The 23,100-nt window shown below is 35.4% G+C and overlaps 2 protein-coding genes across 2 annotated transcripts; one reads left to right on the top strand and one right to left on the bottom strand.

Moving 5' to 3' along the window:
• Positions 1 to 418: 418 nt before the first annotated feature.
• On the bottom strand, positions 419 to 11,199 carry gpr142 (G protein-coupled receptor 142). Its single transcript, XM_052570410.1, has 3 exons — positions 11,042 to 11,199; positions 6,678 to 6,825; positions 419 to 5,348 (listed from the first exon to the last, which is right to left on the bottom strand). The coding sequence occupies exons 2-3, from the start codon at positions 6,808 to 6,810 to the stop codon at positions 4,396 to 4,398; spliced, it is 1,086 nt and encodes a 361-aa protein (XP_052426370.1). The 5' UTR covers positions 6,811 to 6,825; positions 11,042 to 11,199; the 3' UTR covers positions 419 to 4,395.
• A 5,619-nt stretch (positions 11,200 to 16,818) lies between these two features.
• Positions 16,819 to 23,044, top strand: btbd17a (BTB (POZ) domain containing 17a). Its single transcript, XM_052570404.1, has 3 exons — positions 16,819 to 17,132; positions 18,573 to 18,855; positions 20,684 to 23,044. Exons 1-3 carry the CDS (start codon positions 17,039 to 17,041, stop codon positions 21,768 to 21,770), a joined length of 1,464 nt encoding a protein of 487 aa, XP_052426364.1. The 5' UTR covers positions 16,819 to 17,038; the 3' UTR covers positions 21,771 to 23,044.
• The last annotated feature ends 56 nt before the right edge of the window (positions 23,045 to 23,100 follow it).

The following is a 23,100-nucleotide window of genomic DNA, read 5'->3' as shown; positions in this document are numbered from 1 at the left end:
TTGGGGAGAAGGCAAGTATTTAAAAACTTTCTGAAAATACAGTAAAATTACCTGCACTATTGTGCACTAAATATGTGCCTTGGATATTTGCATAAATACAAAAAAAAAAAAAAAAAATTTACAACTTTGACATGCAAATTCTGTAGAATTGTCCATATAGCTACATCTTAATCTGTCTGTTTGTATTGCATATAGAGGGCTTTGTCCATTTCTGTTACAGTTGTGATATACTGGAGGTAGTCCTAGCAGACTCATTGTTTGTTTTCCTGTCTGGTGTGCTGTTGGAGTGTGAGGTGTGAATGTGTTCTGCTCACATAACAGGATACTCTAGTTATTGCACAGTGTGTTTTCTTTCCGTTTTTAACAACTAGAAGGAAAGGAAGAAAAAAAGTCAAAGAAACCTCAGCACGTATCTCAACTGATTTTATAGGCTTGGATTCTGAATTTTTCCATCATTGAAATGCAACAGTTTGAGTTCTTTTATTTTTAAGGACTCCAGACACATAAATAGATAATCACAGACATTTCATATATGATCAGTATTATCAAAACACATAAAAAAAAGAAAAAATGTTCAGTTGTCAGTGCACATATTTAATAAGCTTGTGTGTCACAATGTAAACCATGAACAACAATGCAACTAGAGGAAGTATCATGCAAGTGCCACATGCCATTTTATGGGGATTTCTATTCTGCAGTTATCCTCTTACACCACATCACACAGAAACATGTATAATGTGCAAGCTTAAGTCATATTTCACAAATGAATTATCACATCAAGGCAAAATAAAGTATATCACATTACATAATTGATGAAACAGGTAGGCAGTTTTAATCTGCCAGTCATCACCATTGGTCGTAATTTCATTCATTTATCTGAGGTAATTTACAACCATTTAAGTCAACATGAAATCACTTGTTTCAACCCCATTTTCTAAATGCATTATTGGTCTTATTGTGCATGATTTATTTGCAGATTAATTAAAAATAAAGTAAGAAAAAAAAGTCTTAATCTTAGTGATTTGAGGAAGAACACCATCTGTCATCCTTGCTTACGGGAACCACAGACATTTTTGTGTCAGATTAGTTAGAAAACATGGCTACTTTTAGTTTCACACTAACCAGCCAGATTTTAACTGACAGCAAATTCTGGCATAAAACTCCTATATTTCATAATCCAAACAAATGCAAAAGTATTTTTTTAAGTTTATTGACTTGTTCAAAAAACACTGGCGTATGTTTAACAAGAAAATATTCCTTTCCACTTCTAAATTTTACGTTTTATTCAGTGGATTATTTGCCATTTCTTTGTAATTATCTGTAAAATTTACTTGCAATTTCTGAGAGAAAATTGTAAGTAAATCCTCCACCAATTCTTTCTTTATTTAATTTTTTTTTTTCAGTGTACAGGGTTATGAATGCCATTTCATGTTAAACTTAACATATGTAATGTAGGTAAAGCAGCAAAATGCATGCATAGCAAGGACAAAACAATCAGCAGCAGCACAAGGCTAAGCAAATCTAAAGCTGACCTCAAACAGAGCAGGCTATTTGTTGTCTTAAATATTCAGACTCTTTCTTGTGCTGTCAGCCGTCTGCTTGTATTAAGGCCTTAACGATAGATGTGCTTTCTTCTCAGGCATCTGTGTTTGTAATGCAGCGGGGGATTTTTCTTTCAAAGAGACTACATCTGATAACATCTGCAGGGCCAGAGGCTCCCTCTCATGAGAAGGGAGAGAGAGATCAAGAAGAAAGGAGAGAAGACACAGGGTGCAACACTGGGTGCTGAGAAACACAAGTGAACTAAAAGGACAAGTGAAGAGTTCATAACCAAAGCTCCAGATAATAAATGAGTTAGTGTTTTTTTTCTTTTTTCAGACCAAAATTCAAAATGTTCCTCTCTAATTCACCAGACTAATTAAATTAAAGCTTTCAATGTACCTTTTAGTCAAACGCATGCTTCACTAAACCATTAGTCATAAAAAGGTCTTCTAAACACATTTAATCATCATTGTACAGTCAAGGACTAATATAATTGATTCTTGCAGACTCTCTTCCATTAGATTTATTCAGATAAAATTTGACAGGAAAATCGATGCATGTGCTTGTAAAATAAATAAAAAAATTGAATATACAGCTGGTAAGTGTGTATGTAAAAGCATAGTGACTTCGGTAATCATACCACATTTTTCAATGCATTTAGATGGAGCTGAAGCTGAAGATCTGAATCTGTTCTCCTTAAGTACACGCTGGCATGTCCTACACAATATCTGATTAGATAACAAAAATCTCTGGTGATCCTAGCAAGTGGAAATTTTTACTGTTGCTGCATGGGTGCACAGAAGCTCAAGCCTGGCTTTGTTCAGCAGAGCCTGAGCCCCTCAGATGGGTCTGTTTGTACAGTGGTGTCTTCACTCTTTGTGTTCCCACGTCGAAGCCCCTTTTAAAACCTCATCCAGTCACCATGCACTGAAAATAAACAGCTAGGCCAGTGTCTGCAGTTTGCACACTGGGGTTAAAAAGGTCAACCATCGTGCTCTGCTTCACTGGATGGGTTCAGAAAGGGTTTAATTTAGTCATGCAACATAACCTACGATTATGAACTTTATGGAACAGTTTAAGTTTGATCCCAAAAAAATCAAATACTAATTACATTCAAATGGAAAATTATTTAGTGTTGCATTTAAGATGGCATTTAAGATTTCAGATGGCTTTAAATCTACCAATAGAAATACTTTATAGTCTGGAATGATAGATCATAAATTAATGAGACAAGTCTGTTAATGAAACACTATTGTATGTGTTTAAACAAACTTAATTCATCTGCAATATGAGCAACATTTATAAAAACACTTAATACGTGACACGTTTTTACAATATCAAAATACAACAATTAAAAAAAAAATCTGTCATCATTTACTCATCCTTATGTTATCCCAAACTCTATAACTTTTTTTATCTACCAAACGTAAAAAGTTTTTGATGTCCATGTGACATGACCATCATCATAGCTTTCAAAACTTATGTAATACGTGTCATATTTGAATGAATGCAAATTTAAAGAAACATTTTGCTTCTCATATAATGAATTGAATTGCAGCCTTTTCTCACACAAAACTATCTAATGGCTTTAAAACACCTTGATAATCTTTTACAATATGCAACAGTTTTCCAATACTTTTATGCTGCTTTTTTGTCACTGTGGTGCTTTATTATACATCACCATTTACTTTTCTTATATAGAAAACTGTGTTCCACCAACCTGTGTTTCACAGAAGAAAGGAAGTCTTACAGGTTTCGACCAACACAAAGGTGTATAAATGATGACAGAATATTCATATTTCAACCTATTCCTTAAAAGGATAGCCATTTATGGAAAATGACAAGAATTAGTACTCATTTGATGAGCCAAATATCTTTGTTTTCATAAATACTGGAGTATGTTTTTTTTTTATCCCTGCAGAGGACAGGACAATAAATAACAAAACTATTCAGATCAGTGCAAAAGACAAGTAAGCTCTGCAGAACAAGATACAATGTTTTCTGGAATGGTTAAGTCTTGATATCTATGATGTCCTGCAAAGCTTACTTGTCTTATCATTACAAAGTTAATATTATTGGGCTTTTGTTTAATGACCGTAAACAGTGATCTCTCGGGTCACTAACCAGAGGCCAGATAAGACAGCATTCAGATTAACAGTACCTGTGGTGCACATTATAGCGTGAATGGATGCGAGACTGTTCATTACGAGGATGTTTTATTACAGGTGGATATTTTATTATGAGGATATTTTACTTCCACTGTTTGTGGTAAAAAAATCTGTATTTTTTTTCTATTTTATTACACTGCGGTCACATTCACTGTTGGTGAAATTTCCCGGCAGAAAACCAGTCAATGCAATATGAATCTGTACGATTAGAAGTTTTGTTACTCACTTGGTTTGAAAGTGAATTCAGTGTGAGCCGTGCTTCATACATCACTACGCTTTTGACAGTAAACAATGCACCTTTTTTTTGCATGTGACATTTTGCTAATGTGACCGCACCTTTAACTTTTAAATCCTTAAAAGACTTGAATTCTTTTACATTTTGTTTTAAGAACAACACCTTGCTTTTGTTGGGGCTTTAAAGGATAGTTCCCCCCAAAAATAAAAATTCTGTCTCTATTTACTGACTTCTGTCAAGCTGTATTCTTTCTTCGTCAGAACACCAAAGAAGCTACTCCAAAGAATTGTTCAGTGTTTTCTTTTTTTCTTTTTTTTGTCAAAATAATTATATTTAATTTAATTTAATGTATGGACAATAAAAAAAAGTCATACATGTTTAAAACAACATGAGGGTGATTAAATGATAACAGAATTGTCATTTTTAAGTGAACTTTCCCTTTAAGCAGGACTATATCTTGATGTCTGCCCTTTTGGGTGAGAGAGGGGTGACCTCTCGCTGGGAACGTTTGGAGCTGGAAATAGAAGAGGTGGAGGCATTGGCAGCATTGTGCTGGTGATTTAGGGGGTGGCGTGGGTGCAAATGTGCCCCCCGGAACAACAGGACGTCCCTCACTGCCCCTCTGAAGGGTTTGCTGACAAAACAGTACAGAAAGAAATTCACAGCAGTGTTTAGCATGGCTAACATGTTGGCTAAGTCGTATGCTAGATGTACCCGCCAATCGCTGTGCACCGATGACACATAGAGATGGTAGAGCACCACTCCGGTACGAGGCGCCCACAGGACAGCAAACACAGAAGTCACTGCTAGGAGCATAGCTGTGGTTTTACCCAGCTTGCTTGGCACTGCCAGCTGCTGCCCGCTCTCGTCTTGGCACATCTGCTGCCGCTGTCTCTTCTGGAGCCTCAGGATGATCAAAGAGTTTAGTACCAGGAAGATGCAGCACGGAAGGAAGTAAATAATAGTCACGTGGGTCCAAATCAAGGCGGTATCCAAGCTGTTTGGCACATGGCTGACCCTCCACATGTCCGACCACCAGAAGAACGGCACGCCGGATGCCAGCGCCAATGTGAGCACCACTGCGATGATCCGCCGAGCCCGTGCCGGGTAACTGATCTGCCGATGAAGTAGCGGGTGGCACAAAGCGACATAGCGGTCCACCGTGAGGGGAACGGTAGCCCAGATAGATGCATGATTGGCAGAAAACTCCATCATACTGACTGACCTCAGCAGCAGCACAGGGACGTCTCGGTGAAACACAGCCGTTTCCAACAGGAAGCCCACGAAGATGATGAACAGCTGGCTGAGGATGTCCGAGCCAGTTAGTGCAAGAAGATACACATACAGGGCCTTCTGAGTACGAACAGCCAGCCGGTAAAGAGCCACCAGCGTCAGGATGTTCACTAGGGAAAGGAGACAACTGGAATTAGAAAGAAGGATTAGGGTAGAGGAGGATGGACAAGGCATAAACAGTAAGGGAATGAGGCCAGAGAAGGGAGAAGCATTAGACGGGGATAGAAATCAAGGGCATGGAGGGAGTTGAAACAGCAGGATTGATGGGAAGTAAAAGATTAGGGGTCATATTTACAGAGCATGGCAGCCCACGGGAACCTTTGCCCTTATTTTCCACAAAGAAAAGATTAAACAAGTAAATTTGTGCTATTTTTGCTCGTTGAAACAACAGAAGATAAGTGTACTTTACATGTTTTAAAGATTTTAATAGTAAAAATATTTATAGAAAAGACATGTCTTCATACAGCAGAATGGATAAATCCCATCAAAAAGAAAATATGATTTCTTCTCATTCACATTCATGTTGTTCCAAAACCATATGCTGTAAATTTTCCATTAAAATTTACTTACCATGTCATACCACAGAAGTTAAGTCTTTGGATAGTTTATCCAAAAATAAAATTATGTCATAATTTGCACATGCTTACGATGTCCCAAACCTATATCATTTATTTTCTTTTTGTGGAACATATATAATATTGAAAAGTACTTCAGTATTTTTTGTCCATACAATGATGTTTCAGACCCTTTTGACTTTGATTATATGGAAAATAACATTTTACATTTTCTTCAAAATGTCTGTTTTTGTGGTCTTATAAGTTTAGAATGACATGAGCATAAGTCATTTTTGGGTGAACTAGAGAGATCTTAAATTAGACAGCAAGTAAACGGATTTGAATTGACTGTTGTGAACACCAATCATCTGTCTGTGACCCTGATCTGATTTATAGTTGTAGTTTATGGGGGGCTTTCAAATGTGTCTCTAATTAATTGTCATTTGCATTGGTTGGTTTATTGATTTCCCTTCTTGTCTTCAAGTATCTGCCAATCTCTCCCAGGATTGGTGTAGTAAAATGTTCATGGATACTGAAGTGTGTCTCACAGAATGAATTTACTGTTCCACGATCTTCCTCCATCAAAGGAATCAAGGTGATGAAGATCAATTTCCCATGTGCCAAAAATGAATATTGTAGAACAGTTTGTGCCATGGTGAATTTTTTTTTTTTTTCTTGCAGAATAGAACATGGTCAACATGTATGACACTACTTAACTATATTATTTCATTCCATTTTTCATTCTACTAAATTAAATCCAGAATTGCATATTGATTGCTACCCAATTCTTAACTTAATATGCATTCTCAATTCAATTCTCAATGGCGCATGACGCTAATCTTAAATCGACCCATGTTTATAGGTATTAAAATGCACATCTCATACCTGGCACTCCAACACACAACAGAGTACTGTAGTAGATGACAGGGATGTAAGCCAGCACACACTCTGACCTCTCCTGAGCACTGCTCTCATCCTCCTGCTGGCCGGGTGTTGTGCCATTGTGCCAGTCAGTCATGGCCTCTTAGTTCCTCTAGTGAAAAGAAAGAGAACAGGAAGGAAACCTTAAAACTACAGTATCGGAATATGCCTTACAACCAAAATAAATGAAATTTACCTTATTGTGTTAATGTCACATAGATTATGGAGTGTAGAATAAAGAAGCGAAGGTGTAATGCATTTCTGCATGGAATTTTACTGTGCTCTGGTGGTCTTTTACCGGGTCACTGTGTTAATGACCTCGTAGGTTAAAAACAGTCAATTAGGGACAGATGGAACGAGTGCACAACACTCTCCCTCATTTACTCATCTTATCTTTCCACTTTCTACCTTTCCTTCTGTGTTTAACTTTGATTACTCCCATAACTGCCCCCTCCGGAGAGGATGAGGTGATCAGCTCTGTGCCAAACATGTTTATTTGCTTTCAAACCCAGTGCAGAGAGCGGAAATGATTGCCTTGCTCTGTATATTTCCTTTACCTCATGACATCTTTGAGTTTTACGGACAACTCTGCTAATGTGCTCAGGTGATTTTCGTATGGTCAAACTGTGCATCTCGCCTTTGCAGTGTGCAGTTTTTGTGTTGTCATTGGAATTGAACTGCCATATATTCATAAGCCATTCATTCTTTCCTCCTGTCAAAAAGACAATATAAAAGAGGGTTTATGTTGTGGAACATGATTGCTTGCTATGATGAGGCTGCTTCATCAACTGTCCTGCTTATGTGGGCAAATTCTCACTGTGAGTAAGAACTGGACAAGGCAGGAATGATTGGTCTTCTGTCACCTTATAATTACTAATCTTTCCATGCCTTACTGGGGATTTATGTGGGGTCCTCTTTGTCACTGCTTTTGTAATTTGGCCTAAAGCAATTCCTACCTACATTCACCATTCATGTGCATTTATAGTAAATTTAATTTAGGTAAAGCAGTGCAATACATTTTTGGTACTATGTCTTAGAAAACAAATACTACTTTTCTTTTTTTCTAGCAATAACATGAGATAAATACGAAAATTAATAAAATAATTAAAAATACACCTGTCGCAATATATAAGAGTAAATGGTTTTATATAAACACACATTATTACTAATGCATTTTACATATATTATATTAAAATATTTTTATATATATTAAACAACATAGTTGAATGGTTGAGATTGACAAATGCAGACAATGTTAAATTGGTGCATAAATTAGGAAAAAACAATGCCTTCACAGTGCATTTCTGCATTAATAGTGATCCACAGATGTTTTTCAAAAGTGCATTTGTATCGTCTCAATGGTGCAATTCCAAAAGCATCTTATTATTTCCACTTCCAGAGAAGCGTAATCTCATTATCATAGGCAGTTACATCATATATTGCAATAAGACTTTTATGGCTCTTTGTTACTGTGTAGTTGTTTTGATACAGAAGCTGATAAACGATAAATCTTTAACTAAAGCAGAGCGTGTGCTAGGCTACAGAAGAGAGGTTTTCCCTGAAAGGCTTTAAGTACTTCACTACTAATGTTGTTTTCCCTTCTGAAAATATCTCTACAAATAAATCATCGCTCATTTAATAGATTCACAATGAATGAGGAGTAGCGTGTGTGTGTGTTTATATGAGTCTGAGTGTGTTTATATGACATGCTGTTTGCACTGTGAAATCTGGCTCTATTTGTAGTAAAAAAAAGTCGGGTTCACTGGTAGCACCTATACTCTTTTCACTATTCAAATTGTTAAAGCATTTATCAAAGGAAAGTATAAAATAATTATGATTATGATTAAAGTGCAGTTCAAATGTTCTCAATATGAAGGAACTCATATTGATTTTGGATTCAAGAATGTGATCAATATGAATATCAAACATTACAAATGATGTGGAAGCAACATTTTCTCACGAGGTTTAGATTTTGTGGAGAGGAAACTTGTTCTTGTGCATTAGACATGCCTGTTAGCAAAAGACTAATATACACACTTTTCCTATGGGAACTCTTTGGATATTATCCTATTTCTCATTGCCAATCTTATATATATATAGACTTTGTGATATACCTAGAACCTAGAAATATATACATTATTTCTCATGTGTCCTGATATGGATGGTGTTGTTATGCCTAGCTCAGAACTATTTTCTTGAAGCCAAGCAATGTAAATTATAGCATGTTTTACACATTTTGCCACTAAATTGTCAAAAGGAGAGATTATATTTTAATATTTTAAATTAAAATGCAACAATATCACAATACATGCAACCATCAATCTTAATTTCCTCAGTTTTAATATAAAAAAAATTATCATAATAAAAAAATACACAGGGACACAAACTTTTAAGTGATGCAAATGTATCGTTCACTCAGAGGTTTCAATGGATTAGTTTAAATAATGATTTATTTATAATTTATTTATAATTTATAATATTCACAGAAATGAATCACTTTTGCTAGCTTGAATCAGACACTATTAAAACATGCCTAATGTTCACATATTCAAGTGTCAGGATTGTGAATTTAGTCATACTTGCTAACTTAATGGCCAAATAAAATAAAAGAAAAAAATGTAAATAATCCTGATATTCACAATTTAACTCTTAATGCAAAAGTCTTAACTGGCCTTGCATTGTGTCCTCGTATGCAACAAGGGTTTATTTCCATGACCAGGGATTTCCAAAGTTCCCATCCAGAGGCTACCATCTAGAATTAGGTTCTTCAAAGATTCATCTGAAATAACTTGTACGTTTAAGCTGTTTAAGCTGAAAGCATGACATTTCAGCTTATAGTCTGAACTATGTGAACGCCAAACAGAAATGTTTTTCATTAATGCATTACATGTGCTGCCTCAGGGAAACTACCAATACAAGCTTCTATATCTGTTCAAACAGTATAGACAATAATGAAAAAGGATGTTTTACCAAATAATGAACTGTGGCTCTATCTACAGTCTCGAGAGTAATCACCTCATTTTGTTCCAGTATAAATGGCCACTGTTTTCCATTCTGGGATGTACAGGGAGTCAATGTGTAAGGTTTCAGATCTCTCTCCATGGACTGTTTGCTCTAATGAACATGCTCAATTATTCATATTCAGCCGGTACACCTGAGACAATAGTTATGAGCTCAAGGACGATGGTATAGCAATACTATCCATATCAGCACACGCACGGAAAAGAGTGTAGTTATGTTTTTTTCTAAAAAAGGAAGAGAGAAGATGAGAGGGACACAGAAACAGAGGTCTTGAAATTCACTGTGTCTTGATTGCATAAGACGCTCACAAACAATGGCACACATTTTTAAAGCGATCTTTATGACTTCCAGAGCTGACCTCTGGATATCCTGCAGTTCTTGGAGAAAATATTAAGATGACAAGACACAGAGGACACAGCACATCAAATAACTGATTTATGTCCAGAACAAACCCGTAAAGACTCGTTTTAAAAAGCTGTTTTTAAGAGGATATAAATAAAAGTGGAAAGTACACAGTGCCAATATAAATAAAATGACTGTGTTGTTGTGAGCATGCAAATCCTACTATTTTATATACTTTTTATAAACATACACTTTGTATATGTATAAATGAAACTAATAAATAAAATATCAAATTCATATCAAAATATTTTAAAGATTTTTTGTAAAAATAATATATTAAATAATAATAAGTATATTGACATATCACGGTCTAGGGGTATTATGGAGTAAATTATAAATTTATATATAAACACACAAAGAGTTTATACTGTTCATGTTTTAAAGTATTTCTATACTGTTAAATACTTTTTTATATTTAAAAAAAATTAATATAAGTATATATAAGTATTTTTCAACATATATTCACTTATCACGGTCTCAAGGGTTTTATGGAGTAAATTATAAATGAACAAACATTAATTATTAGTTAAGTTAATTATAATGAATTTCAATCATAATGTTACATTTTACTATATATTGACATTTTGTAATACTGTGAAATTTTGTGAAAGTGTGATACTTTCTGCTAATTCATTGTTGGCAGATTAAATCTGAATGCAAATGCTTAGCCCTTGACACACTCGTGCCATTTTAAATAGGCTAGCAAAAAAAATCTACTGAATTACTACATAAAATAAATATTAAAAAAGAAAGTGCCCCGCTTTACCTGCATTTACAAATTTAATACAGCTAAATATATTAACAAAAACTCTTAACTGCAACTGATGCTCAATTTATAAAATTCACTGAATGAAGTGATTCATCAGACAAAGACTGATAGATTATGGACAGAGAGGTTTTCTTACCCTCACAAATCGCTGTAGGTCCCCATCCGTGGACTATGGAGCAGGAGTCCTAACTGCTGATGCCCAGGCAGGCAGCCCTTGAGGAGGACGGCGAGGGAGAACAGGGGTCTTTGAATAACAGACACATCACTGCAGTCACAGAGTGAGTTCGGAGGAGGTTATGGAAGAGAGATAGAGAGAAGGAGGGGTTAAGTGGGGCTGGTTTCTATAGGGAGGATTTTGGTAAATGAGTGAAGCATTGAGAAAATGAAGGTGAGTCAGATATAGAGGTCTGTCTTTCACAGAGGTCAATATAGCGCAGACACATGAGGAGTAGAGTGTATAGTTTCACACAGCGATGCTTTCGGACCCATGGGAGCTCTTATCTGTTGTGTGATTCCTCTGGCCGTGATGTGAATGTAAATTTAGCTTCAATCTAAGTATAGCCTCTGTGGTCATTTTTAAGCTTGAATCATTTCAATCAATACCTAAGTTTGTGTATTTACTAATGAAAATGTGAATGGTTCTTGTCTGTGCAAAACTCACCGCAGTGCTAGGGTCATGCTAGGGTCTTCAGGTTGGTTGCCAGGGTATTGTGGTTGCTAAGGTGGTGCACTTTTTTATGCAGTCGCTAGGTGGTTGCTGGATGGTTGCTTGCAAGGGAAAGTCAAAAGAATCTATCATTCTGGTTACATGCAAATAAATTCTTCAATGGAATGAAAGTTTATAGGATTTCTTCACCATTCATTTAATGATGCACCACAAGCATAATTTAATGTAGTTTCTTTCAAAATATTGTAAATTGGCTTTTATTTTGAAATTTCCTGTTGTTTTAGTGATAATGTGGTTTTGTTGTTTTAATTGTTGCTTACTATTTCTATTTAGCTTTTATTTATATCTATTTCAGATTTAGCTTTAGTAATTCTAGTACTTTAACTTCAAATTATTATATTTTTTCAGTTGTCAAGTCAACATTTCTGATTTTCTTTTATGTATTTCATCTAATATTTGTATTTTATTTCCACTCTATTTCAATTAACAAAAATGAATTTTAATTTTTGTTTTGGTCAAAATTAATTCTTTTCTTTTATTCTTTTAAATTCTTAAGGATACAAATCAAATTACAATTAATATCAACGTACAATGATATTGCCATCAGATGACAGATACCATCACTGCACAATACTTTTACAGTACGTTTCGTTCATTTAATGATAAAAATGTGCTATGGGGTCCAATATGTACAACTTTTAGCCATATCAATAAAGGTATTAGATGGTTTCTAGAAGAATTAGCATCCCTCACTAGCCAGCAACATCACGTCTCCAGATGGATGGAACAAAAAGTACATGTACACCACCATCTGGACACAGAAGGAGAGAAAGGATGGAGGATGGAAATCTGGATGCATGGATGCTCTCTCTCTTTCTAGTAATCACTGAGTGTTCGCTTTGATGATCAGTCTCTGAACTGGCCTTGTACCGCAGCAGAGGACAGGTCAGGCAGAAAATGAGCTGTGTAAACTCTGTCATTCGTCGTGGTTCCAGCAGTATAGGCATATTATTCCTATGGTGTGACAACAGAGACAGAATTCGCTATAACTATATATATATATATATATATATATATATATATATCAGTACAGATAGGGTAGATCACCACAGATCTTATTGAATTACGCAAGTAACATGCACTTCTGCAAAAAAGTCCTCTTTATATGTCCAGATCATAGAAAAGTATGGAAAAAAAAAAATTAAAAGGATGGTTCACCCAAAAATATATTTTAAAGAATGTTGGTAACCAAAAAGTTGACGGTAGCAATTGAATTCCATACTAAGTATTTAACTGAAAGAAAATAAAAAAAAATAATTTTGGGTGAACTATATGTAATGCATTGTGATAAATAACCATTTCTTCACTATATATAATTTAGCAAAACATAAAAGAAAAAAGAAAAAATACAATAAAAGCTATTAAAATAATATAAAACAATTGCATTATTTTCCCCAATGACACAGATGCATTATTCTCTAATAGAAGAGAAATTTATGTATTTTTGGAGAGCCTAATGAGCCTCAACTATCAGCCTAATGTTTTCACACATATCATAACCTTTTTAGGATGGCGAAACATTTCTCTTAAAAGAAAGTCTTGCAACTTTGTTTGGAATCCATGTTTTTATAATGTTAAAGTAAGGGTCAAACTAGCAGAAGAAAATGTTGATTTAATATGTCCTGTGATGCAGAACAGCGTTCATTATCCCATATATTCTTGCACTATGGCACTTCAACATGTTAGATCTGAAGCATGGTAGAGTTATAGTTTTATAAACATATTCCAAAATCCTTTTTTTATCGATTGTCCCTAAAGAGCAGATGCTCACGCAGCTGCAGGAAGAGCAGTCTCTTTGCATTTGACCTACAACAATCTCAACTTCTATAGCATAATGTAGGAGTGCAGTACTATCTTACACAGGTCTATAAATTCTGTCATCTATTTTTTTTCCAATGAAAGTATGTTGTTCCACTTCACAAAAAAGTCATTAAATATGCTGTCATGCAGAAAGCAGTTATGTCCTCTTTGTCCACTTTGAACTGGTTCACTTGTATGTAGAGTGAAGAAGAAAAATTGCCAACAAAAACTCACAGTTGAAGCACTTAAAGTGAAGGGTCCTTTTGTTCCATCTAAACACATTAATTCATAATGTGATTGCTGTGAGTGGGGTACTCCAAGCCTAACATTATTAATGTGAATTTAATTACCTGTAATTTCTGAGGCATGTGGGGGAGATGAAGGGAGAGAAACAAGATAAAAGGAAAAACAGATGAATAAGTGGCAAAAACTAAAGTAGTAATGAATGCAAAGAGATAAATACAAAGACAATTTTTGAGATGAATTATGGATTTTTAAGGTTTATTTATATATTTTTTTATTAAAAAAAATTGTCACTAGGACAACAAAAATGAAGTTTGACAATGCAAATGTATGTATTTCGCTTGCAACAATACTGCCCTCTAGCGACAATATCAATTCAAGTTTAGTAAACTTGTTACCGCATGATTGTTTGGTTGTAGATATGAATAACACAATTGTTAAACAAAATAGTCAACTAATTAATTAAAATTTAAAATGAAACCAATTTACTCATGACCCACAATACAAACAACACAATATACTGCTGAGAGGCAGTAGAGAGAAATAGATGCATTGAGGTGCCAAGTGGGTCAAACGTGGAGTCCTGTTATGAGAGAGGGAGAGAAATCGAATTAGGTTTGCTGGGTCACTGTATCACTGATTTTATCACTCTCATCAATCAATATTCCTGCAGGCTATAAAGACTGGCTTTCTCTTCACTGAGTAGTATAAATACTGGAGTTTGAGTTATTAGTACAAAAATAACAAACCAAAAGCTCTGCGGCCATATTTAAATTATATATATATAATGTAAAAAAGAGTTGTCATGCACTGTGCGCTGTAAAACCGATTTTAAAATAAAAAAGTATGTTTTACATAATATTTTAGTCTTTCTAACTCAAAATGTTTAATCCAATGTGTTACTTGCTGTTTCTGTGTGACTAGCAATCTGAAAGTTGAATCCTACTTGATATAATATAATATGACCTGTACACTTGTACAATTATTGTTGTTCTTTCACCTGAATATGAAAGCTTGCTGCTTTCTTACATTGTCTATGAGTCACCGCATCACTCATAGTTACTGTTCTAACAGTACAATAATATTGACCGTTCCTAGGACAGCTCACCAATGAAACAATACAAGCATTATAAGGAATTATATATAATCAGCTGGTTATTATCAGCTGACTGTACATTATCCTGCATTATGTGGCTTCGGTGTACCAAATAAATAAATAGCCAATCATATGTGAGATGTAAGGATTGTGTCACAGTTTCCGAAAGTTTGTGTCAAAGGTTGCAAAGACGAAGAGTCAGAAAGTTCCAACACAAAGGTGTTTAATAAAAGAATAAACATAGGGTAAGCCAAGGCAACATAATAGTGTGCATTACACAAACAACAACCGACAACGAACTGAGTAAATGAGGAACTTAAGTATACACTGGTAATAAACTAAAAGGATCAAATGAATTGCCATATTAAATATTACTGTATAAATTACAATATTACTGTTTTTAATTACCGTTTTATTGGATGCAGCCTTTTTATCAGCTCTGTTTTCTCCCAATCAAAATCAATTTTCATATTCACCCAGAATATAGCCTTAAGAGGAATCCATTCATCGATACCAGATCAGGGTCACAATCGGCCTGATAGTAGCTTTAGGGTTTCTCCTAAGTAAATGATTTACTCAAATTTTACTCGGAAGTTCATCTCACACACGCACAGCACACACACACACACACACACACACACACACACACACACACACACACACACACACACACACACACACACACACACACACACACACACACCCATATACAAACACATGCATATCTGTTCTCCCTCTGCCACCTTGTTACACAGCCAAGGTTCAGGCTCTCTCAACACATTTCCTCCACTCCTTTGACTGGCAGTAAACAAGTGACATAACCTCTAACTAGAGGACTCTGCAGCAGGGGTGGATGTCCTTACATACAGAGAGAGAAATAGACTCCAATCCTTCTTTTGATCCTGACTGTGGACAGCGTGTAACAGGATCCACATGTTCAGTCTGGCTCAGAGCTAAACAGAAATGTACAGGGGTCTCAAATACTTCTGGGTGTCATGTTTAGATAGGCCTATTACTACTTCTCATACTTTAAACAAACCCCTAACTGAGGAATTAAAAAGCTATTTATATAGGGGCATGAATGATATCTCAAATTTAATAAAGTTATGCAATTTTAAAATGGTAGCTCACCAAAAATGTATGAAATTCCAAATGAAATTCCAAACCTGTTTGAATTTCTTTCATATGCAGAATACAATAGAAGGTATTTAAAAAAAAAAAAAAATTGGTTTTGTCCATACGATGAAAGTCTTTCATTGTACTTAAAATAATTCCCACATATTTCTAAATATGTTCTTTTGTGTTCTGCAAGAAAAAATAAATACATATGAGAATGACAGAAGTGTGGGTAAATGATGACCATTATCATTTTGGGGCAAACTATTCCCCAGCTCCACCTGTATTGACCTGCTATGGGTTATTATATTTTATTTGTGCAGCAGCAGTATGTCTTAAATACTCACAGCACCGTATCAGCATATGTATGGCAGTAGCAAGTTCCTGTAGTTGCTTTGCAGCAGCAATAATCTACAACAACAGCAATAGCGTAGTTACATTTATTCCAAATACATTAAATTGTCATTTCAAATACAACGCTGAAATCTTCAGAGAGTTGTTATGATAGAGATGCATTCATGCCAACTCTGAGCAGCATTAAACAGTCTGTGTCATCTTTGCTGTCTTCGCTCCTCATCTTTGTAATACCAAATAAATAAAAAATTCTACGGTGACAGCCAAGTTTGATTAAAAGCTCATCTTGCCAGCAGTGGAATATCCCATGCAGAAATTAATCTACATGCACATTTGCATAAGCACACCTGCAATTCTCCATAGCAGTAATAATTTGTGATTAGAATTCCACGCTCGCTCTGCCCGAACAGCTGAGGCCTCCTCTGGATCTATGTCATACAACAGTAAAAAAAAGAGAAAAGTCAAAATCAAAGCCGTTGTTATGGCAACTGCGGTTCCTGTCCACCAAAACGAACTCCCCACCCCCCACAGGTTCCACTGATCGATAGGATATTGTGAGGGTGGAACTAACCCAAAACAGCCAGTAACCTACATACTAGTTATGCACCATATATGCCACATAAAGAGAAAGGGGCTGACAGACCATCCATCATCCACTGAAGAGGAGGAGGAGGAGGAAACGGAAGAAAGACAATTAAATTAAGAAAGAGTAGAGGGTTGAAAAGAAAGAAAAGAGACGGAACTATAGAATACAGACAGAGAAGAGGAAGATCAAATCTACATTCGGACAATAAAAGATGGCTTATTTGTTGGGGAATGGGCTGCTTGGCCACGTTCACCTGCTCTTCCTGCTGTTGGCCACCGGGTCTCATGTGCATCCTGTCCATGGAGGTAAGATGACCTTCTTCTAGATGATAGATGCTTCGTTTGGACATCATGTCAGAAGTATTGGTCTTCAGGTATCCAGAACTCTGGGTTTCATCTGTTGGATGATAGAAAATGATGAGTCTGAAGTGAGAATTCTGCACTTTTTTAAAGTTGCATGTTAAAAAAAATCGATAGATTTTAACATATCAGTTGAACTTCAATTCATCAAGGTTTTTCTTTGCAAAAAGCACGTTTTAGAATGAAAAATAATGCTAAAATATTTTCTAGCAATTACAATGCATACCTCATCATGTCTGGTTTTAAAAGATAATTATATTGTTTTAATTTGATGACATAAAAATGATCATCAGCCTTTCCTTTTATTTCATTATTATGTTGTATTTATTTACAGGTCTGTTTTATGATTCATAACAGCTTGTACTTTATGTGGTAACAAGTAATCGGAAACCAGGGCGCTGGTTTGTTCACATGCACACCAACACAAACAAAAGCACGCACACAAGCAGCTCATGGCATTTCCCAGGACTTTGCAATGACACCTAGTACAACAGAGGTTGGATGATCATCATGAGGGTGTAGATCCACTTGCCCGTTACAAAACACATTCTGTTTAAAAACATTTGTTACTTTCTGGGAAAACGGGAGGGTAAAGACAGTTCTACTATACGTGTCGTTTTAATAACGGAAAGAAAGGAAACATTGAAAATTTAATGCAAAACATTTAAAAGTTGTTTCAATATACAGAGGGGTCAGAGACTTTATTGCAAATCAATGATTCGGAATCTTGCGGAAAGAAGCAAACAGAAAGTTCTAAAAAATATCTAAGGAAAAAAGGCAAATGAAGAAATCTTTAAGATAATCTTATCTATATTTATGGGGCATTATATTGCTATGTACAGTACCTTTCAATAGTTTGAGGTCACTACATTTTTTTAAAATGCTTTTATTTAGCAAGGATTAATCAAATAATACTGACAATAAAGGTATCATGATTATCACAAAAATATGAAGCAGCACAAGTGTTTTCAACATTGGTAAGAAATGTTTTATGAGCACTAAACCAGCATAGAATGATTTCTGAAGGATCACATGACACTGAAGACTGGACTGATGATGCTGAAAATTCAGCTTTGCATCACAGGAATAAATTACATTTTTAAAACATATTAAAATAGAAAACATTTTAACACAATTTTAAACTGCAATAATATATCATAAAATTGCTGTTTTACAGTATTTTCTATTAAATAAATACAGCCGTGGTGAGCATAATAGACACCTTTCCAAAAAAAATATATATATAAATAAAAAAATTCATACCAACCCCAAACATTTTTTAATGCACAAAACAGAGAAAGCATACTTATCTGGCAACAAGGCAATGCCTTAATTAAGCTGCATTAATGGAAATCGATAATTACACTTTTTCCCCTTGCTCTGCAGGTTTGAGGGCAGAGGGACTGGTTGAAGGCACCACAGAAGTGATCAGTCACTCACAGGGGCTGGTGGCACGGCTGGAGGGCCTTCTGGTGCTGGGAAATAACAGTGACATTTCCCTACGTGTGGAAACAGTGGATGCGGATGAGGTCAAGGTTATCCAAGCCCACACGCTAGTGCTTTCACTGCAGAGCCGAGTGTTTGAGGAGATGCTGAGAAACCGCAATAGTAGCACGCTAGTTCTGCGAGAAACAGCAGAATGCACTGCCGTGTTCGAGAAATTCATCAGGTGAGAATCACTGAATTTAGAAAACAGTTTATTTATTTATTTTTAATATTAATTGTATTCTTTTTATATTATTTTATATTATTTTGTTATTTTTAATGTAATTTTTATATGTTATATATGTAATATAAATAAAATATTTGTATTTAAAATAAAATATTTAGGTCTAAACTAGAATTGCAAAGCATCATAAACATTTACCACTCCACAAAAAAAAAAAAAAAAAAAGAAAAGAAAAAAAGCCTGCTGCAGTGCTGTTAGCCTAGAACATGTTGGGACATGACCAATTATGAGAACATTCCCATCCCACACATGTCCAAGACTCTCTCTAACGGCCAACGCTGGAACTGCAACTTTCCTGCTCAGCAACTCGGACCCAAAAGGAAATAACGTCCATGAAACAAAACAGCAATATTTAAAAATGAACTCTCTGCGCCAATGTAAGGCAGCTATATAATGAGAAGGGAAGAATAGGGTGCCATTACAATAGTGATGTGTAGCTAGCGTGAGAAGATGTTTTGTTACAAGAGCACATGCCGCCTACTCATTTATTTTGAATGAGCTGAAGTTTTTTGTTTGGGGTTTTATTTCCTTTATAGCGATCCAAAGGATAAGACGACAAAGATGCAATCAGAATATTTAAAAAAGGGAAAACAAGGCAAAAAAGGCAGTGGCAGCATTTAACTACAACGTTAAACAACACAATTCATTCTTATAAAAAATATATTTATATTTGCATATTATTTTATCAGATAATAATACAAGTTGGCTCACAGGGACATTGGATGCCATATCTGAGACAGCCTGTTAAATAGGCCTACATATCAAGGGTAGCAGGGAATTTTGAGCTGCTGAAATATGAATTGAATTAGACAGACCCAACAGGATCAAATCAGACTAACAGGAAGACAAACTGCATAGAAATAAGTGTAGAGATAAGCGTATGTAATTAAATTATTATTTTTGAATAATCATGCATATTTTTTTCCTGTTATGTAGAACGTGCCATATTTTTACACATCCAGTATTCTTTTCTCAGTTAGGAATAAAACAATTTTAAAAACACAGCCAAAACGCTCACCACAATGTTGCCAGCTAACTTTAGAAAGTTCATTTAATAAATATAAATGTGTAAAATATTTTGTTGTGAATATCTCATTTTGTTTTCCATGAAGAAAAGGACATTTTAAAAATCCAGCCAGATCAATACAGCCAAATGTTCACCACTTTTGTCAGGTAACCTCATAAAAATAGATAATTTAATATTAAATGTTATTTGGTGATCCAAGAAGGAATGGAAATGAAAGTTTAGTAAATGATGATAAATAATTCTTACAATTATAGCCAAAAACAAATAATACATTCAAAAAGTTCACCACAATGTTTTTATCCAACTTCATAAAAAAAGAAAAGAAAATAATAATAATAAAAAGTTAATTCATATAAATAATTTATTAATTATTTTAAATACATTTTATTAATTAATAATTTCTTGAATATTCTGCAATGAATATCTCCTTTTGTGTACCATGAAGAAAAGGAAATAAAAGTTTTGACAAATTTCTTAAAACTACTGCCAAAATATTCTCCTCAATGGTGTCAGCTAATTTTATAAAAACAGTTATTTATTAAATATGAAATAAAATTGAGGTTTAAAAAAATATTACATATATGAAAGTAGTATACTACTACTAAATTAATATACAATAATAAACATTTAAATTATAATAATAATAGAATAAAATACAATTAAAAATCACAGTTATGCACTGACATTTTGTTAAGATACACTGAATGAAGCTTGATGAACTCGTTGTCTTCTGTTTCGCAGATATCTGTATTGTGGTGAACTCACACTGCAGTTAGACCAAGCCACACCACTGCACAGACTAGCTACCAAGTACAGCATCTCCAGCCTCCAGCAAGGACTAACCCAGTACATGAGCCAGAACCTGGCCAGCGATTCTCTGGGGGGTCACGTGGTGGGCTGGTACCAGTATGCCTTTTCGGTTGGTGACACGGTGCTGAAAGACAGCTGCCTTCAGTTTTTATCGTGGAATCTGTCATCGGTGCTGCAGAGTGCAGAATGGCCTTCGGTTAGTGTTGAATTGTTAACGACCCTCCTGCAGCGCTCTGATTTAGTGTTGAAGAACGAGCTGGAATTGTTTGAGGCACTTGAAATCTGGCTCACCCGGAATGACCCAGACACCCTGACAGCAGAGAACGCCCTTCGACTTGTGCGCTACGCCATGATCCCTCCACGCGAACTGTTTCGCTTGCAGCGACAGTCGGCGATCATGACGCGCTACCACGAGTCGGTGCGTGATCTTCTTTACATGTCGTACCAGTTCCATTCAGCTTCGCCGCTTCAGCTGGCCAAGTTCTTCGATGTGAATTGCAGCCTCTTCGTGCCCCGCAACTATCTCTCATCCATGTGGGGATCTCAGTGGGTCATAAGCAACCCAGCACGGGATGACCGCAGCACTAGTTTCCAGACCCAGTTGGGTCCGAGCGGTTTTGACTCCAGTAAGCGGGTGACTTGGAACGCCCTGTTCTCGCCCCGCTGGCTCCCTCTCAGCATGCGGCCCATGTACACTGAGCAAGGTGCCATGCAGCCACCGCGGCCCGATGGAGGAAGCGGCATTGCTCGGCCTCGTGTCATCATCACGCCTGCTACTTCCAGTGCAGATTTTGCAGGTGTCAGCTTCCAAAAGACTGTGCTCATCTTGACGAAGCAGAAGAACAAGCTTGTGGTGCGACATATCTTCAGTTTCCACCAAAGCACAGAGGAGGTGGGGGATTTCCTGCTTGGTGAGGACCTGCAATATCGCACGTCTGAGTACCTGGTGGACGGATCGCTGTACTGTCACATCATTGTAAAGCCTATCTACCAGACTCTTATAGCAACCAAGAAATAATGGAACAACAAGTACACTGAAGTAGAATATATTTAGATTTAGAAGGTCTAAAGTTTTATTGGTGCATGGAAGAAAATGTTTAGGTCTAATGTGATTAACACTAATAAAGTGTGTCTCCACTGTCCTTACTCTGGAAAAAAGTTTTGAAAATTAAATGCAATAATCCTCATGTACAAAATTGAAGGGATAGTTGTCACAGAAATTAAAATTCTGTCATCTTTTACTTTATTTTTTTCTATGGAACACAAAAGGAGATGTTTGGAGGAATGTTAACGCTGCTCTCTTTAATATAGCGAAAATGGGTGGAGAACCGGACCTGTCAAGTTCTGTAAAGCACAAAAACACTACTAATACTTCTTAAAAGTATCCACATGAGGCATGCGTGACAAGCTTTCTAAATAATAATATTCTGTGAAGAACAGACTGAAATGTAAGTTGAAAATTTTGCCTTGTGGTCAACAACAGCTTAGAAAATCTGCTATGAATATCTCCTTTCGTGTTCCATGAAGGAAAGGAAATAAAAAGTTTTGTAAATTATGACACGATAAAAACATTTGTGCATTTGTTGCTTTAATATAAAACTGTGATATACACATGTCCCAGATATAACAACTCATATCAAGGTTTTTTTTTTTTTTTTTTTTTACTTGATTAGGCAGAACCCCTTTCCTTTTTAGGAAACTAATTTATGTGTAATCACCACAACATTCTTTCTCCACACTGGACTCGGTGGACAAATAAAGAGAAAGTGCACAGAATTGTTGAATTTAGCATATTATTGCATAAAGTATATTGCAAAAAAGAAACACAGGTTGCCACAATAAAAACATTATTATTATTATTATTAACATTTTAAGTTCTAATATACTATATTTAAAGTGTTTCAAGGTGCTTTTGTAAATTTCAAGAGAAATATCACATCTTTCAAACCTGTAATGTCTTGAAACATCAGACAGTTGTGCTGGTTATTTAATTATTTAGACCATTAATTGATGTTATAATTCTTAGATAGGCCTAGGTATTTTTTTCTGTAATATTCGAATTGTGTCAATACTATTCTCTTAGATCTGTTTCTTTGCATGCTGGGATCATGTATGGTATTTACTCCCCTGTGCAGACCACACAATAAAAAGTATGATGCTTACAGAAAGTTTGATTCTATCATTGATTATGGGGGTAAAGGAAAGTAGACCAGACTTCAAACACATGGCCATGATGGTCTTCTTTAGGATATTTTTATATGAAATAACTATAAAAAATATAGCCTAAAAAGTTTATATATATATATATATATATATATATATATATATATATATATATATATATATAT

Source organism: Carassius gibelio, chromosome B12 (assembly GCF_023724105.1).
Source record: "Carassius gibelio isolate Cgi1373 ecotype wild population from Czech Republic chromosome B12, carGib1.2-hapl.c, whole genome shotgun sequence".
NCBI lineage: Eukaryota > Metazoa > Chordata > Actinopteri > Cypriniformes > Cyprinidae > Carassius > Carassius gibelio.
Note: the sequence above shows the minus strand (reverse complement) of the source record. Positions and strands in the feature narration are given on the sequence as shown.